General features: G+C 49.4%; 1 protein-coding gene across 1 annotated transcript; it reads right to left on the minus strand.

Annotated features, from left to right (window-relative positions):
• Positions 1 to 1,989: 1,989 nt before the first annotated feature.
• ECRG4 (ECRG4 augurin precursor) lies at positions 1,990 to 11,588 on the minus strand. The gene is made up of 4 exons (XM_025992371.2): positions 11,426 to 11,588; positions 7,556 to 7,603; positions 5,425 to 5,582; positions 1,990 to 2,362 (listed from the first exon to the last, which is right to left on the minus strand). The coding sequence occupies exons 1-4, from the start codon at positions 11,502 to 11,504 to the stop codon at positions 2,207 to 2,209; spliced, it is 441 nt and encodes a 146-aa protein (XP_025848156.1). The 5' UTR covers positions 11,505 to 11,588; the 3' UTR covers positions 1,990 to 2,206.
• Positions 11,589 to 19,277: the final 7,689 nt, after the last annotated feature.

The raw sequence follows: 19,277 nt of genomic DNA on the forward strand, positions 1-19,277 counted from the left end.
TTTTGCTGGGGCTTGAGCTAGCCCAATAGTAGGCAAGAAAAAGAAACACATTTAAAGGGTGAGAATGTGGGGCAGCCCGGTGGCTCAGCACTTTAGCGTCACCTTCAGCCCAGGGCCTGATCCTGGAGACCCAGGATCAAATCCCATGTCGGGCTCCCTGCATGGAGCCTGTTTCTCCCTCTGCCTCTCTCATTCTCTCTCTCCTCTCTTCTCTCTCTCTCTCTCTCTCTCTCTGTATCTCTCATGAATAAATAAATAAAATCTTAAAAAAATAAAGATAAAGGGTGAGAATGTAAAATAGGACAGCCACTGTGAAACACATGGATGGCAGTTCCTCAAAAGAATTAAACAATTGCCATATGATCCAGTAATTCTACTTCTGGACACCTACCCAAAAGAATTGAAAGCAGGGACATGAAGAGGTAGGTGCACACCCATGTTCATAGCATTATGCACAGGAGAAAAAAAAGGGGAGAAGTAACCCAAGTGTCCATTGACAGATGAATGGATAAATAACATGCCATACAAACGCCCATTGGAATATTATTCATCCTTCAAAGGAGGGAAATTTTTTTTAAGATTTTTTTTTATTTATCATGAGAGGCACAGAGAGAAACAGGCAGAGACACAGGCAGAGGAAGAAGCAGGTTCCCTGCAGGGAGCCTGATGCAGGATTCGATCCCAGGATCCCGGGATCACACCCTGAGCTGAAGGCAAATGCTCAACCACCAAGCCACCAGGCATCCCCAAAGGAGAGAAATTCCGACACAGACTACAACATTGTTGAATCTTGAGGACATTACACTAAGTGAAATAAGCCAGACACAAAAAAATACTGTATGGTTCCACTTAAATGAGGTACCAGCGTAGTCCCGCTCATAGAGACTGACAGTGGACTGGGGGCTGCCAGGAGCCGGGAGGGAGGGCTGTCGGGGCTAGATTTTCAGTTAGGGAAGATGAACAAGTTCTGGAGATGGATGGTGGTGATGGGCACAGTAATGTGAAAGCACTCAGTGCCACTGAACTATACACTACACCTAAAAATGGTAAATTGTATGGTATGAATACTTTGTGAAAATTCTTAAAAGTTGTAAGGATTCTAAAGGAAGAAACAAAATTACCTTTAGAGGCAGATGTTACGAGTGTCCATAAACATCACTCTCCTGAAGCCACTACTTCCTACTAAGCCGGCTTTTTTTTTTTTTTTTTAATTACTCATGATTTGTGAATGGAGATGTATTTCAGGGACTATAAACAAAATCACCATTTTTCTGAGAAAGAACAAAAAGTTTCCATCAGACTGTCAGAGGGGTCTGTGACCCACAAGAGTGTAAGACCATTTTGAGTGCTCCCTAACCTCCAGCATCGCACAGGCTGTGACCTGACTCCCTCCATCAGCAATGCCTCATGACCTCCTCCTAACCCCCTCTGCCCCCCACCCTTCCTTCCTCTCTCCCTCTCCTCACACCCACCCCACTTTTCTCTTTCATCTACTCAGGTTGTTTAAAGACTACGTAAAGTGTGTTCTTAAATATTTCTTGAATTCATTGGCAAAGCTCTAATTCTTTTAAGAGAAGCGAGGCCTTGAATTCACCCAAGCTTCAGCTTTTTCCTTATTATCCTTCATTTCCTGCATGATCGACTTAAACAGGCCCAGCGCGAGCTCAGGGCCTGGGGCCCAGCAAGGGCTCCAACACCTGTGGGATGATTAGAATACTCCAAGCCGTGTTCTGTGACCTTAAATAACTTCTGACCAGATTCTCTCGCTGGCTTCCTACCTTGCGTTTAGCAGGGGCAGAATTTTAACCAACCAAAGACCCCTGCTCAGTGCCATGGCCTGCCCCGGGGGGGTGGGGGGGTGGCAGGGATCCCGGCAGGGTAGGGGTAACAGAGAGCTGCCTCTTGGATGAGGCTCCGACTCTGACAAAATCCAGGGAATGAAAACTGTGGCCAGCCTGCTTCCCAACCGAATGAATTCTGAGACTTCTGTTTTTAACAAACTGCTTTTATTTCTATTTTTTAAATGAAATGCGATGTCAGGCACTTGCATGAAATATCAAAGGCATTTATATTGCTTAACTCTTCCTTCCTGGCTGCAGAAAGGGGGTAGGAAAGATCTGCTGGAGTAAAGCCCAGCGGAAGCCACGTGTGCAAGGCAGCCCAGTGGGTCACCTCCGCGGCTGGGGCGCCGAGGGCCGAGGGGTGGTCAGTAGTCATCGTAGTTGACGCTGGCTCCGTGCCTGAAGCTGTAGGGGCTCTGGGGACCGATGGCGGCGTCCTCGTCATAGTGACGCTGGTAGTAATCATAGTCGTGCCCATTCCGATCTCTGTTCAGCCAGTAAGTGATGTCATCTTCAAATTTCTGGAGAAAAAGAGAAAAGCAGAGAACGGATTTAAGGACACGCCCCCCCGCCCCCCCCCCCACCACCACATCGTATCTCTCACTTTTCTCTGTGACGGCTTTTCTTCAACCATGAACAACTCTTACCAAGAACCACTTGGCTTGATAGCTTGGAGGTCAGCAGACAGCTAGAGCGCTGGTAAAAGCCGTTGCCCTCAGGGCAGGGCCCATCCGAACCCCTGTAAACGTTTGCCCTTTGAGTTCTTAATGTACCCAACACTTCAATATTTTTCTCTTTTTTGGGGAAATAAAATGGACATCTCCCAAAGATCGCAATAACTGGGGCTGCCCCCTGGGCACGGTACACCTCTTCTTGCACACATCTTGCAGACATTGCCTTCTCTCCCCACCCTGTCCTGTCGCCTGGCCCCTCAAGTGCACGGCGTAGATGCTCCATAAGTTAAATCAGCCACTGTCCTGGCATGTTTCAGCCGCACGACCTTGCAGTGATGACCTTTTATACCCATGCGTAGTTCGAGCGTGCACGGCTGCACTTCTTCATTCCACAAACACTGACTAAATGGGCCCAGCCCGTCAGCTCTGTGCTTGGCACTGAAGGGCCACCCGAAGTAGGACACAGTCCCTGCATTCATGAAGCTGACAGCTGCTGAGAGTCACATGAAAAGAGACAGTGGCAGTGAGCAGGGATAAAAGGGAAGGGGGAGAACTGAATCGAGTGAGAAGCAAAGAAGGATTTTCAGCTTTACAGCCGGGGTAACAGGTCTTTGCCGTCGGTGCCTCTCTTAAAAGAAAGACTAATTCTTTGTTGGTAGTGAAGGCACAGGATGAACGTAGATGGGCACGTGCACACGACTCTGCCGACAACTTGGTTCGAGGTTTGGCGTGAGGCCGAAAAGGTGGGGACAAGAGAAGGATGACCTAGGGAGCTTGCAGGGTACCTACAAATTTGGGTCCAATTTTTCTCAAAGTGCGCCCAGTGCACCCCTGCATCCAAATCTCTTGGATGCTATGAAGTGCACGTTCTCAGGCACCCGTCCACACTGCCTGGATGGAATTTTCCGGTGGTTGGGTCGCAGGAATGTATTTAATAAGACTGCCGGGTACCATGAGTATTTGGGCACTCCCTGAGGCCGGAAGGCCTGGCCTCGCCCACGATGCTGTTCTCTGTGGCCACCCGCTTCAGGTGAACCCTGGGTCAGCCTGTGCCACGCTGGTGAGCGCAGTCTGCCCCTCCTCTGTTTGCTGAACCCCAGGGGCTCTGGCCTCTGCTCAGCCCTCCTTCTGCCTCAGCCAGGAAAGTGAGAATGTTTGCTTTCCTCACAACATTGCAGCAAATCATCTTGCTCCTTGGTTTTTGGCATTTTATAATCTTGTTTGAAGTTTTGGCAAAACTCAGACCTTGAAATGTCAAGGGTTTCAAGAAGTTAAAAAATTGTTCTATGAGCACAGAAATAACACAGACTTATATTTTATAAATCGATACGTGGGAGTGTGACAGAGTCGAGGGGGGGATCGTAACTCCATTGCCAAAGACAACCACAACTGACACTTTGGCGTATTTCCTTCTAGTCTCTTCTGTGAATATTTAGTTCTAATCTTATGGATCCTCACCTTATTCTCACCTTGTCACCAGTCATTATTTTAGCCATTTCCATGCTACACTTTTAATGCCCATTTTCAAGGACTGCATCAAAGAAATACAAATTACTACAAATGACATACCATTTTCATGTTCAAGCAAGTACTTATTATTATTTTTTTTTAATTTTCAATGAGAATTCGAGGTGGTGCTGAAGATGCTAGAAGACTGGTGCTCTCACACATGGCTGCTGGGAATGTGCAATCCGACAAGCCTAAAGACCTGCGAGTGATTCTACCTTTTGCCTCAGCAACTCCACTGGGAAGAACACAACACCAAGTACGAAACAAACTACACACGAAGATGCGAGTCATAGCACCTGCCTTCTGGGTGGTTATGACCATAAGTGAATTCATACAAGTGCTTAGATTCCTGCCTGGCACGGAGTCTAGATGTAGGTGTTTAGCTTTTTGCACAGGAAGATAATTAGGGAATAACCAATATACCCAATGGTTGGGAATGGGAAGGAAATTATAATCCAGTTACATGACTGCACTTTATGCAGCCATTAAAAATGAGGCTTCTAAAGAGTTTAATTTTTTTTCCATCTATTGCAACATCTTATACATCCTCGATGCACAGTATGAATCTTGGGCCATTTAGGAAAGTATTTCCAGCTACCCCTGCTGGGAGATGCTGCCCGTCATCTGCCCCCACGCCCTGGGGCATGGGGTGGCGGGCTGAGTGTTCTCCAGGCCGCCGAGCCTCCAGGAGAGCGCTCCGCTAGCGCCGCCCTGCCGGGCACTCTGTACACTGGCTTCTGTGCCAGCTTGCTCTGCCGCTGCCTCACCTGTACCTCCCCGCTGGGAGTCTGTCACTGTAAACATTCTTTTTCCTTGACTTGGCGAAGACATCCATTCACCTCCCTGCCTGGACCCATGAACAGAATGGAACCAACTTTCCCTGCAAATGCATTGCCAGATTTTTCCGAAAACATCTGCAAAGACCCATCTCTGTTAAAAAGTCACCTTTTATCTCTTCCCATCGTCCACAGGGGTCTTTGCATCGATCTTGTTGTTTCTGACATACGGGAGAGGTAAAGCTGCAAATTTTTGGGGGGGGGGGGTGTTATGAGTTATTTTAAAGACACCCAGGCAAAACAATGCAGATACATTACATCGGATTCTGGGATGAATTTAAGTCCCTGCCATTTTGGATGACGACTTTTCTGGAATCCTGCTTCCCATTCGTGTTGGAAGAGATTCCCATTTGTTTGTGGTGTGATGAAAAATTCCAGCTGATATCCCTATATCCTGATGGAAATGTTATCCGGTGCCTGGGTAGGACCTGGCATACAATGGGGGCTCATCCTTTGGAGTGTGTTACGAAGGCTAATTTTCTGTGCCCTATTTCCCCACCAAGCTGCTGTCCCCACCACACTGCCCTGAAGGGAGCCAGGCCTCCAGGAGGCAGGAATACCCACCGCTTCGTCGAAACCCATATAGAGGAACTGCTGATACCACTGCTGGACCTCTGGCCGAGTCCGGTCCCACAGCTGTCGCTTCTGGCGCTTCAGGCCGCTCAAGAATTCTTTGGCCTTGCTCTCGCCCACTGCCACGTTAGTCTTAGCTGGAGCAGGTGCTGAAATGATCAATTCCCCACCCCCCAAGGTAGAAGGAATGATTTCTTTTCTTATTGGGGTGAGTCACTAGTATCTATCCCAGACCCCAAGCCCACCCTGCAAGAGGTGGTTTTGATTCTGAAGTTCATTCTTACATCACATGGGATAAAATACAGCTGCCTGTCACTGGACTCCATGCCCCTTGGCAGTAAGTTCTCCATTTGGGTGCAGCCCTATAAAGGGGCACAGGCCATCCCCCAACTTCAAGGGTACGAGGGAGAGACAAAATTTTAGCCCATCCTCTGCAGCTACTCACCAGGCCTAGACCCCAGGTCTCAGGCAGGGGCTGGCGGCTTACCCCTTAGGTGTTTAGACACAACTATCTAGTTGTATGGCCACACAAGTGGATACTCCTTATATGTGCGAGCATGAAGATGCCGTGCTTGCTCAGGAGACCAGGAAGAAAAGAGAATGAAAACAATAGCCCAAGCTGGTGGGCTGGTGAGCTCTCAGGCTGGGGAGCTGGGACAGGCCCACCTTGGGCTACCATGCGTGGGCCTCACAGATCATCGACAATTTGACTGAGTCTTGGAGGGTACTGGTATACACGGCTTCTCCCAGCATCTTCCCACTGCGGTCACAACTGTTTAAAAGGCACCACTTCTGCAGGAAGTGCTCAGGAGGAGCTGTGCCGCTTGGCTTATCCCTGCTCTCCACCCCCTCATCTAGCAAACTGGATTGACAGTCCCCATCTTGGTGTTGTTACGAAGGGCGCATGGACATTGGGAGAGAAGCTCTATGAGTCCCTTGGTCACATGGATAGAGCAGCAGTGGATTTGTTTCCTCACTTCCCGTTCAGTTCAGGGTTTGTTACAACTCTTTGCACATAGTGGGTGCTCAATATGTGTTTCTAGGCTTGACTTGAAAAAAAGCTGAGGATGTGCATCAGGACTCAGGAGTGTCTTGGTGGTCTGTGCTTTCCCACCTCTGACAGGCCGGCCCTTCCAGAGCTTCCATCACCCCAGGTGTCCTGGAGGAGTGTGCTGCCCGGCACGGAGATCAGGGATTGGCCAGGGCCTGGGGAGCGGTTGGAAATGCTAAGGAAGATGCTGGGAGCTCCCTCAGGAGCCCTCTGCCCCTATGAGGACCCCAAGTACTCGGCACCTGAGGAATCTCTGGAGGGGGCTGTGGAGCGTGTGACTAGCATGAGGGGCCCCCATGGTCAGGGAGCAGACTCCCACCTGCCAGAACCGCTCTTAACTGCGTGGGGGTGGGAGGGTAGGGCCGAGGAGGGACAAACACGGGATCAAAGGCTCACGCCAGAAATGTGGTCCCACTCCTGATTTTCAAGAGCTAGACAACTTCTTTATTTTACAGGAAAACATGACAGTTCCGAGGGGAGATGGCCTTCACAAGACCCCACGATCGGTCCAACTGATCTACCTGATTCTGGTGAGCCCGGGACTCAGAGTGCCTGGCTCCCAGCCTGCTCTGCTTTAAACATCTTGCCGCTGCCACCACATTCATCATAGGAGTATTTTTTCACAACAGGTGTTAGTAACAAAACAGTTTTTTCTGTGCCACCCTGCCCCAGAGGGCTAATTAGACACAGAACACCAAATAGTGCTAATCCGAGTCTACCTCACTGATGGAGGTTCGATGTTCTCTAGAGGATATGCTCTAAATTCAGATAAAGGGCATCATGGTTCTAACACACAGAGCATTCGATTAACACAGTAGCACTGTTTCTTTTATTTTGGAGTCCACACTGACAGCTTTCAGGAAAACAATCTTCAAACACTTACTGGCAATAATATTTACCTAATAAAATACCACACACATACCCACAGACGAAGCCCTTCAGATCTGCCAATCTTTCAAGGAGTAAACACTTCCGATTTTCCAAATACAAGACCCCAGTGAGCACACTCAACATGGCCTTTCACTGGGATCCATTAAGAATGCCGCCCTTATCCGTGTGGGGTTTGCTTACCTTCCCGCTTCTGAAGCAGCAGCTTGAGTTTATTCCCATTTATGCCACCTAACGGAAAGAAGATAGAAATCAGGTCAGAGTTGCACTGTACACTTTAATTTCCCAAGTGCAAAAATCAGAGGTGGAAAAAAATCACCACTTGGCAACCTGGTGGTATCACGGTTTTCATGTTTGCTGCATTCCATGTCGTGCAGGAAAAGCAATTCAGGCTGCCAGTGGCTCATATTGGTGACCATGACCATGGCTGACCAGGGGCGCTAGGATTTGAGATACTCCCTGGGAGAAATGACATTGTTCTTTTAGCCCCTTACATATACCTTACGGTGAGGCCACCTGTCATGTGTACCTTCCTGCAGACTCTCCCTTTTTTTGTGGTAGAGCAAATGGAATAGTGATCCCCCCAAATTTACATCCACCCAGAACCTCTGAATGTGGACTTATTTGGCAATAGGGCATTTGCAGGTATAATCAAGGATCTCAGTTAACTAACTAAAATGAGGTGATATCACGCTGGCTCTAGAGTGGGCTCTGAATCCGATGGCTGGGATCTTTGGAGGCAAGGGCGAGGGTACAGAGAAGGTAGCCATGTGAAGGCAGAGGTGGGCAGCTATCAAGAACTCATGCTGCCACAAGCCAAGGAATGCACTTTAGCTCTTTAAAAAAATCCAGCCCAGTTTTACAGCTTACCTGGATTATCTTCCCAGTTTGGCATCATTGGTACCATTTGCTGTTATTTATATTCAGTTCTGAAAGTATTTCTAATCAGCCTAAACATCTGAATCGAAAACCTGGCCTGGTAGGACACCCTCCTCCTCCTGGTGAGCAGAGGTGAGGATCTGTAGACACCTCTGATCCTTAAGCCCTATACATAGGTGCAAGGCTTATCCGGTGAAGGGGTGTCTAAAGCATCCAGGAGAAAAGCCCGACCTCCCAAATAACGAGCAGAGCATGTTCAGGTGTAAGGAGATGGTCTGGCCCCAGGATGGAGGAAGTGGTGTCCTGTCCACCTTTCACAGCAGGTTTTTGCTTCTGCAAAGATACAGTTTCCTGGGAATAGGAGCCATAGTTTTTGCCAGACTTTCAAAAAGTGTCTGGGACCCAGATAAGATTAAGAACCCCTCCTGCTTAAAGAATTGACTATGTAACTGGGGGAAAAAGCCACACGTGTGACCAAAGGCCACAGATTAGCTGCCTGCAGCTGAGCTTTACCTGGAGCTGTGTTTTATGAGTGCACCCAGTGTTTACAAAATCTGAATTTGAATGCTCTGGGCCCCGAGTCACTCAGCACACCCCCATGGTCCACAAAGAGCCTATTAGCCTCTGTAGGCATCTGGATTTGAAGGCTACCCCACTGCCTTTAGAGGGGATGTGTCAGCCAGGGAGCATGGCTGGGAACAATCTCTAGGAGCCAGGGATTTTTTTTTTTTTTTTTTGGTACATCATACATTTATTACCAACAACCCTCTCAACTCCAAAATTTGGCACAGGGATTAAAAATAAGCATTACTAGTCACTTTCACTAAGAATGCACAAACTTTGTTAAAAATTTACCAAGCCTTCAAATGATTTGGCTACAGATATTTATAATATATACATTTTAAACTACGTTAACTAATACAGTGGAATCTGATCTGAGAAAACGAGTCAGCAAGTTGTTTCCAGAAACACACTTGGGCCATAGATTAGGGCATAAAGTAAGGTTTCCAACACCTAGGCAGCCACCCCAAAGATGGGGTGAGTCACCCCAAAGATGTTCCCCATCAAGAGTACGTAAGCAGAGATGAGCCCTTGACGGGGCTCCTGTAGAGAGGATTATTTAATTAGATTGGAGGGAGACTACTCTTAAAGGCTGTACTTCCCATCAAACCTTAAGAGTCAATAAAGAAATCTGTGAATACACTTGCCAAAGCAGACAGATCCATTCCTTGCCACTAATATTAGCGTTTATTAATATCTTAACATTTGTCCATCTTTTAACAACAGCGTGGCACACACAGAATTAAGTATCGTCCGCCCATCTGTTTGCCTTCTGTAAAAGCACTTAACATTAAGTGAATGAAATGTGGCCTCATGTTGAAATAAACACTGGATTCAGGCATTGACGAAGTCGTTGCAATTTCTAACAGCAAATGTGTCACTGCGGTTCCAGAAATGAAAGCCTCACCAAATCTCAGCTGTACAAAGGAAAGGCTCGGGAAAATCCTAAATTGTGAATTATTAATGTGGCCACTGTGCCAATTACTACCCACTGAAGTATAAATATTAATACATATAATCAGATACCACATTAGTTTGAGGGGAAAAAATGAAAAAATGAAGAGCTGTGAATTTTTTCCTACAGTATGGATTTTTTGGTCCCAACATCATCAGTCACTACTTCTAGATGGTGCTAACAGGCACTCTTGAATTTATTTAACCTGACATTAGATCTCCCAGCAGATGCAGAATTGCAGGATATCCCTTTGAAGGTGCTATTAATAAACTGCTCAAGAAGGAGCAATGATCATTTTCCCCATGAAATGTTTTTGGAGGTCATAAAGAGCCACCTGTGGGACTCGGTGTATAAGGATTTTCATTTTATGTCATAAGAACTTTCACACTCCAGCTCAATGATGATACTATTTTACCTGACACTGTTCGCCCTGTTTTTCATATGAGTGAAGTAAGACACAAATCTGAAAAGGAATGACTTTGGCAGGTGCTCACTCGCTTTATAAGCACGTGCTTCTGGGACGCCTGGGTGGCTCAGCGGTTGAGCGTCTGCCTTCGCTCAGGGCGTGACCCTGGAGTCCCAGGATCGAGTCCCACATCGGCCTCCCTGCATGGAGCCTGCTTCTCCCTCTGCCTGTGTCTCTGCCTCTCTGTGTCTCTCATGAATAAATAAATAAAATCTTAAAAGAAAAAAAAAAAGGATGTGCTTCTGAAAATGGGAGGAACGAAGTAGGAGAGGTGGATCAATCACATAACTGATTAGCCTCCCCTGTGGTTGTAATTTAGAAGGAGAGCAATTCTCTCCAGTGGAGCAGGTCCCCTGCTATTGGGGCGACCTGGAGCTTTGGCCTCAGGACTCCTAGAGGAGGAGGGAGGGCTTCCTCCCTCTCTTCCACCTGCAGTTTCTTTTCCACACCTGTTTTGAATAAGCAAGCACAGAAGCCAAGCTATGAAGGGTGTCTCCCACAGTCATTAGCCAGCTACTCTGCAGGGGCAAGCGCACCAGTCTCACGTGTTGGGCCAGTATTCCGTGCCTTCCAGTAAGTCCCCTTAGCAGGAGATCCGGGATCCCCCTAGGCCTCTCCGGGTTGTGAACGGTGACCCTACAAGTGGAAGGCGGTGTGGGCAGGCCAGAACCCTAAGTCGGGGTCTGTGGACTCCGGGTTCAGATGCCTGCACCAAACTGCTTCATTTGGGGGGATTTGTACGAATACGCTCATTTTATAGGGAAGGAACCTGGAATTTTCAACCGATTCTCTGAGGGCTCCAGGAAGCACAGAAGTTAGGAGCACTTCCCCGGGCGGGAGGGGAGGCCTGGGAACGGCGTGGCACACCTGGAACTTGAGTCGGTTGGGGAGCGCCTGGCAGGGACCTGCCGGCCTGCAAGAGCCTCTGCATCGCGGCGCTCGGGGCTCCCCGCAGGGCTGGCGCGCCCCCCGCCGCCGCCCCCGCTCCCGACCGTGACCTTCATTCTTTCCCAAGGTGACCACGCGTGCCGGAGCCTGCCCTGCCCCTGGTCCTCCGTGCGCGGGGCGAGCGCGCCGCCCCCACCTGTGCGCGGGCCACACCCAACACCCTGTGTCCACCCGGGTCCCTGCGCCCTGGCCGGTGTCGGATCTCCCTCCCGCGCCCCGCCGCCGAGCCCAGGGCACAGCTTACCCGGGCCCAGGCACAGCAGCAGGAGCAGCGCCAGCGCGGTCAGGGCCAGGACGGCGGGCCGCGCGGAGGAGGCGGCCATGGCTGCGGCGGGGGCCGGAGGGACAGCGCGCACCTGCAGCCGCCGCCGGAGGACTGGGCGCGGGGACCCGGGCGCGGGCCGGCGGGTGCTGCGTCCCTCCTCCCGGCCGGGGCGGGACCTGCCCGGGGGCCGCCCCTCGGCTCCGAGGCCGCAGAGGGCCGCGGGGCCGGGGGAGGGGGGCGCGGCGGGCTCCGGGCCCGGGCTGGGGGTGCTGCCCCGCCCCCGCCTGCGCGTCCACCGCGGCCTTTGGAATTTCCCTAATTCCCGCGCCGCGCCTCGGGGTGCTTTAGGCGGTGCCGCGTTTTGTGCGATTTTGAAAGGCTCCCAGTCTGGTTCAGACCCGCAGGTCAGGAAGACTTCGCCCCCAAACTGCCCCATAGAAACCAGGAACTGGGGGAACTCCTAGGTGTTCGCAGGACAAATGGGTCCCTGTGTGCCCCCTCCCCCCGGTAACCTGGGCAGCTTAGGAGATACTCACGGGCCCTGGTGGCTCAGCGGTTGAGCATCTGCCTTGAGCTCAGGGCGTGACCCCCGGGTCCTGGGATCGAGTCCCGCATGGGGCCCCCCACAGGGAGCCTGCTTCTCCCTCTGCCTGTGTCTCTCATGAATGAATGAATGAATAAATAAATAAATAAATAAATAAATAAATAAATAAATAAATAAAATCTTTTTTAAAAAGATACTAAAGGGAGACCCAGTGAGCGGCAGAAGTGCCCCCCTCCCGCCAGTGCCAGAAGCAGAAACGCAGAGGACGAGGACGCATTGGCAGGCACTGGGGGGTGGGGAGAGAGAATTAAGCCAGAGTTGTCCCAACTGCCCTTAGCTGCTCACCTGCATTTACCAAGTGGCCATGAGGCCCCATTACCTTTAGGGGCCCTTCCTGCCTAGGATCTGCTCTGCGCCCAGCAAGGTTGCTTCTGTGCTTCGGCTGGTCAGCGCTCTGCCTGCCCCCGCACCCCCCCCCCCCCCCCGGCCGGGATTCGCTCTCCGAGGGACGCAGTCGGTGTAGCCCCCTGCGCGCAGTGACAAAGCGGCACCTTATTTCTGAGCGACAGTACGCAGATGGTGGCCGAGGGAGGGCAACGTGTGGAGGGTGTCACAGAATCACCAGGGCTTGTGCCAGAGAGAGCTGAAAGGCCGGGTCACGCACCTCACCATCGATGGGGGGGGGGGGGGTGCTCACCAACCCTGGGGGAAACTGAGCGGTCAGGGCGAGCAGAAAAGGCACAGTAGGGATCCCTGGGTGGCGCAGCGGTTTGGCACCTGCCTTTGGCCCAGGGCGCGATCCTGCAGACCTGGGATCGAATCCCACGTCGGGCTCCCGGTGCATGGAGCCTGCTTCTCCCTCTGCCTGTGTCTCTGCCTCTCTCTCTCTCTCTCTGCGTGTGACTATCATAAATAAATAAAATTAAAAAAAAAAAGAGAGAAAAAAGAAAAGGCACAGTAGCAAACCGCGGTGAGTGTCCTTGATTTTAACCCGGGGCGAGACATGTATCAGCAGGAAGAAAACCAGAGCAAATAAAAAGCCAGGGCTCTGTTTGGCTTGGTTTAGAACATGCATTAAAGATGTTAATTGTGTTCTCATTTATGTTGTGGGCATCACCCCCACCCCCTGCCTGCTCCAGATCTCCAGAGGGATGTGCTTCTAACTTAGTGCTCATCATCTCTTAACTAGGGGCTGATCAGCACCGAGTTCTTGTGGCCAGTAAGACAGTGGCCACCTCCCTGGACACTTTCTTTTTTCTGTCTTATGGATGCAGACCTACATTTCCTCCCCTCACCTATCCCTTCCCCACTTCAGTTGAAAATGCGGAACAGTGATTTTATTTTCTCCTAATTCAAAGATTCCAAAGGGAAAAAAAGGTCTGCTTTAATCAGCTTAGACAGTTGGGGCATTTGAAAACAAACTGAATATTGAATCCTAATGTTTTATGAGGCTATATTAAAAAAAAAATCCAAACCTTGATTAAAAAAAAAAAAAGAACACTGATGTAGAATTGGTCAAATTAAGGATCCTACAGAAAATAATTTTTAAATAATTGCCATAGATGGGAAGAACCTTTCCTGAGATCAGGCTCCAATTCCTTTGCCCTGGGAGCTCATTAATGTGCCACCTCCAGCCACCATCCTGGGCCCCCTGGGACCAGCAGCACCTTTCATGGGGTGGGGGTGGCAGGCTGTGGTGAGAAGACATTGCCAGAAGAGTGTGCGGAAGCTCGGCTTATACCTTCTAACCACGGTGATAACCAAGCAGATAAACATGATCACATTTACTTGCAAAACAAGAATGGTTTCCAGAAGACTTTATGGTTCCTGGATAAGTGGGATATTACACATCCCCAATTATGATAAATTTCTCTATCTCTGCCAATCAAAGAGACAGCCTCTTCAGGGAAAATTTGTATTGAAATATAATGTAATACAGAAAGGTGTGACGATCAGATATATGATATCATGATCGGGAAATAACTTTATCAACCCGCCAGGGGCCCCTCCCCATCACCTATCGGTCATGTGCCATGGTAGTTTGGTTTGAAGCAATCGTCTTTTTTTTTTTTTTACAATCGTCTTTTAAAAAACATTTTAGGGGCATCTGGGTGGCTTAGTTGGTTAGGGGTCAAACTCTTGATTTCCAGTCGGGTCATGGTCTCGGGGTCATGGGATCCAGCCCCAGGTAGGGCTCCATGCTCAGCAGGGAGTCTGCTTGAGATTCTCTCATCCCCTCTGCTCTGCCCTTCCCCAGCCCTGTGTTCTCTCTAAAACACAAAATGTCATTGATGTTTCATTTTTCATTCTCTTAAAAAAGAAACCCTCAAAATAAAGACTTACAATTACCAACAGGTAGATATTAATGAATAAAAAGAGTTATTTAAAGGCATCTGATTCATGACTGTGTCATTTGAATCCAGTTCTATTCGATCCTGTCTCAATGTGTATCTCTCAAAATGCCCACTGGACATCCTTCACCTAGACCATATTCCAAAGGAGGTGTCCTCGGTTCCTGGGTTCTTGTCTGCCTTCCATGCTGGTCATGACTTCTTATCACCACCTATGAAACAGCACCCTGCTCCCGCAGCTACCTGTCCCCATGTTCTTCGGTCCTGTTCACACGTGAGTGGCCCAGGGTTCCTTGGATCCCGCGTGGTGGGATTTCTGCATCTCTCCCACACACACTTGGGATGAGTTAGCTTCCTGGGGCTGGGAAGGCTGGAGCCCTGGTGGCCATGACTTCAGCTTCCATAGAAGGTTCCCCATGAAGTCAAGAGCCCTTTGCAAAAGCAGTGTTTTGTGGGTGGGAGCCCCCCACTGTGGCCTCCTTGGGGGCGGCTTGGCTGGGGAGCTCCAGCCAGAGGCACCTGTCAGCTCCTGAGAGCCACGTTCCTCTCCAGTGGTTTACTCAGCAGCACGTGCCAATTCTTTTTTTTTTTTAAGATTTTATTTATTTATTCATGAGAGACACAGAGAGAGAGAGAGAGGCAGAGACACAGGCAGAGGGAGAAGCACGCTCCATGCAGGGAGCCCAGCGTGGGACTCAATTTGAGGTCTCCAGGATCATGTCCTGGGCCGAAGGCCGACACTAAACCGCTGAGCCACCCAGGCCGGCCTAGCACGTGCCAATTCCAACCACACAGGAGGCACTCGTGAGAAGTCCTTTTCTTCCTCCTCCCTTAAATTCCTTATCCTGCAGCTCAAATGCGGGGCTCCCCGTTCTCTCTCTGCTACAGCTGCTCCCGTTCCTTATTCCAGTGTTTCTCTAATTGTGTCAAAAAGTCCCAAGGTGCCTGTCAATGCACGTTCCCGGGTCAGATGCCCAGGAACTCTGGTCTAGTCGGTCTTGGACGGGCCCCAGGGATCTGCCTGTGTTGGAAGAAGCAGCCTCCCCCCCATTTATCAGAGCAGCCTCGGGGGCTTAATCTCAGCCATTTGGCATTTGGCACAGCAGCAGAGAACAGAGGCTTTGGGTTCCAGTTCTTTCCATGTTGTGCACTAACCATGTACATAAATCACATGTTGTCTGTGGTTCTGTAAAATTCGAGGAATATTATCCAGTGTGTTGATGCCAGAAGCCACCGGCATGGAGCCTGATGTGCAGGGAGCCCCTGAGAATCGGGAGGAAGGGTTATCTTTGCCAGAACTTCCTGGTGACCACTCCTTACCCTGTAGCCTGGGCCTGGAGCTCAGGGTACCTCGTTACAGACAGGCCACCATCATGCCCACACCTCATTATTGTATATTATCAGATTGACTTCAAATGCAGCTGTGGCATCCTGTACCTCAAAATGCCACAGGGACCAACTCCCTCTCTCCTAGTTCATAAGAAATAAGGTTCATTTTTTTTTCAAACATTTTATTTATTTATTCATGATAGACAGAGAGAGAGAGAGAGAGAGAGAGAGAGAAGAGAGAAAGGCAGAGACACAGGCAGAGGGAGAAGCAGGCTCCATGCAGGGAGCCTGACGTGGGACTCGATCCCGGGACTCCAGGATCACGCCCTGGGTCAAAGGCAGGCACTGAACCGCTGAGCCACCCAGGGAACCCAAGAAATAAGGTTCTAACAGAGCATGGTGGTAAGGGTGCGGGGAGCCTAAGACATGCCGGGGAATTCTACAGAACAAAACAGCATGGGAAGGAGGGCAGCGTCTGACACACCGCTGCCATTCATTACAAGAGGCCTTAGAAACAAAGCAACCAAATGCAGTGTGGGACTCAGCTTGAGTCAAACTAGGAATAAGAACATAGTATGGAAATTTGATAGGAGAAATGTGATCATGGAATGGTTGTCTTATTAAGATTGTTACTTTTTTAGGCATGAAAATGGTTTTACAGTTATTTGTTAAAGCCCTTATGTGTTCGAACTGCCTACTGGAATACTTATGGGAAAAAAGATCTGATGTATGGGATTTGCCCAAAAGTATTTCAGGAAAAAAAGACTGGCAAACATTGATGATTCTTTTGCTACGAAACCACTTAGACACGACTGGAGCCACAGTGGTGATGTCTATAGAGGATCATTATACTATTTTCTGTGTATGTTTATAAGTTTCCATAATCAGAAGTCTAAAAAACATTGAATCTTAGTGGCACCACATTGACTGTAGAATGACACATGCCTTCAAGACTCTCTGTTTAGCATTTCAATATGTATAATAGTTATTTTGTCCCTTCTACTTCCTGTAAGTTTTCTGATTTCCTCAAAACTCAAATTCTTGAGCATTCTCTTCACCTTCACACTTTTGTGGCTTTTCCCACAATATCTCATTCTGTGGGGTGCCAGCAGGCCCTCATCTGTGCTAATCAGAACCCTACCATTCTGGTCATCTATCACTGCAGGGCTCAGCTGGATGGTTCTTCTGCTCCACATGGCGTTGCTAGAGCTCACTTGATAGTGCTTAGTTGGCAGGTGGGCTGCCCTGGACAGTCCTGGAGAGCTGTGCTCACATACCTGGTGCCTTAGTGAGATTACCTGCTTACTGGGGTCCATTCAGCTGAGATTGTCAATGGAAGTGCTTTTGTGTGGCTTCCGTGCTGGTCTCTCCAGTATGAGGATCTCAGGATGGTTCCTACAGGGATACTTCATGGCTCTCAGACAGATGATTCCAAGATCAGTTGTTCCAAATGACAACTGAGGGGGCTGCCAGTATCTTCAGGTCTTGGTCTCGAAAGTGACATGAATCTCTGCCACCATATGCCACCATATTTAATTAATTGAAGCAGTCACAGAACCCATTGGTTTTCAGGGGGAGGGGCAAAGACACCATTTCTCAATGGGAGAATGCCAAAGAATTTGTGACCGTTTCTAACCCACCATACCCACCTACCCTTCAAGGCCAAGCCGAGATGCTAGGTCCTTCAAGAGTCCCTCCTATTTCTTCCTTTTGGATCAAGAGTATGTTTTCCTTTGAATTTCTGTAACCCTGAGGTCCCCCTGAATGTTTCGTCATTCCACCTTGGATTTATTTGTGTACTTTATTTTTCTTTTCTCCAATGGATTTTAAGCTTTTGAGCTCTTCAATCTGTTTGTTCTCATTTTTTATTGCCCCATAAAATCAAACACTCAATAAATATTTGATGAATGAATAAATGTTGTCTTCTAAAAGAGAATCTGTGGTCACACAGGTTGTGTATAAACAAAATCACCTTGTATATTTCTGTTTTTTATTTTAAGTTTGATATCAGAAAAATAGATGTTATGTGTAACAAAACTCATAGCAGTGGCTTGGTTATAGTGATAAGGAAGGACCACTGCATAGAGACTCCTACCAAATGCCAGCCATGGACACTGTCTACACCTAGGGACTGGCCACCACGGGGTTAATCTTCATGCTCAGTGGTGGGTCTTCCAAACTCCTTTCCTGTTTATTGAACATATTCTCATGTTGGAATTTTAACAACTTTTGCCATTTCAAATAACTGAAGCCAAAGGCAGGGAAAGTAGGAAAGTTTCTTTTAGATCTAAAAAAAATACTGAGAAGCACAAAGTCCTTATTATGCACACTCCTGGCTCCCTGAGAGGCTCTGTGAGCACAGCTCCTGTGTCTGGAAGCGGGGCTCCCAAAGAGGTGCCGGGGACACCCTGGCAGATAGATGTGGTCCTCAGGGCAGGTAAGTGAAAATTCCCAGCTCTGGGGCCTGGAGACAGCCAAAGAGTCTTGACAAAAAAGCGGTGTTTGTATCCCTAAGTGACCTCAGTGAGATAGATGATGTTATTAAAGAGATTTAACGTGTGGAGTGAGGCCAGTTTCCAATCTCTTCGTGCGTTGAAAATGCAGCATTTTAACCAAAAAGATCTCGAAAGCTGAAGACCACAGAGACCCTGAGCTGACGGGCACAGCTGAAGGGTGGCACAGCTACCCACATTAGAACGAGCCCGCACACATTTCCCCAATCCCTTTCCCCTGGGGGCCAGAGGACCACGGTGGGTTATTAATACCAGGCGGGGGCAGCCGCTCAGCTGCTGCACACAAAGTATGGGTTTTCCAGGAGGCGTTCGCAGTTGCAGGGTGATGCGCAGAGCGCTGGGCGCCCGCACCAGCCAGGCCAAGCCCCCACCGGGCACAGGGGGCAGGCAGAGGCCAAAGGTCATGTCACTTTTGAGGCCAAGACCCTAAGACCTGGCAGGCCCTCTTCTTGTCATTTGGAACAACTGATCCCGTAGGAGCCAGCCTGGGATCCTCATGCTGGAGAGGCCCGCCCAGAAGCACTTCCAGTGACGGTCCCAGCCGAGCGGACCCCGCTAAGCAGGTAACCCCACTAAGACGCCACAGGCACTGAGGCGGTCTCTGGATTCATAAGGGAGCCAAAGCAGTCCCCTCCGTTTTTGACAACTGTCTTGAACCCCAAGGGGGTGGGACAGAGATCGTGTTGTGGTGTTGCTCCCGGGGCTCTTGGGGCATCGCGGCTGGAACCCTACCGAACTCTATTGGGGACAAATAATCAGAGCTCCGACAGAAATACAAGCAACACCCGCACGATCCAGTCCGCGGAGCCCCCTCATCACAGTTCTTTTCTTGTTCATTTCCTTTTCCTTTTGATGCTGTTTTACTTTGTTAGCTACAGCGGCTGCTAATTACTGAGCGCAGGATCTTGGGGTAGCCCTGCTCCCGCAGAGCCAGGGAGTGTTGCTCAACAGGGTCCCCTGTCAGCGTCAGAGACGCGTCCCTCTGTTAAGGCACCGGGTCTCCAAGAGCGCTGCAGAATATAAATATGACACAGTAGGAAGAGCCAAAGAGCCCCATTCACGGAGGAGAGAAAGCAGGGACTGCCAGCCCTCCC

The sequence above is a fragment of the Vulpes vulpes genome, chromosome 16 (genome assembly GCF_048418805.1).
Source record: "Vulpes vulpes isolate BD-2025 chromosome 16, VulVul3, whole genome shotgun sequence".
NCBI classification, from domain to species: Eukaryota; Metazoa; Chordata; class Mammalia; order Carnivora; family Canidae; genus Vulpes; species Vulpes vulpes.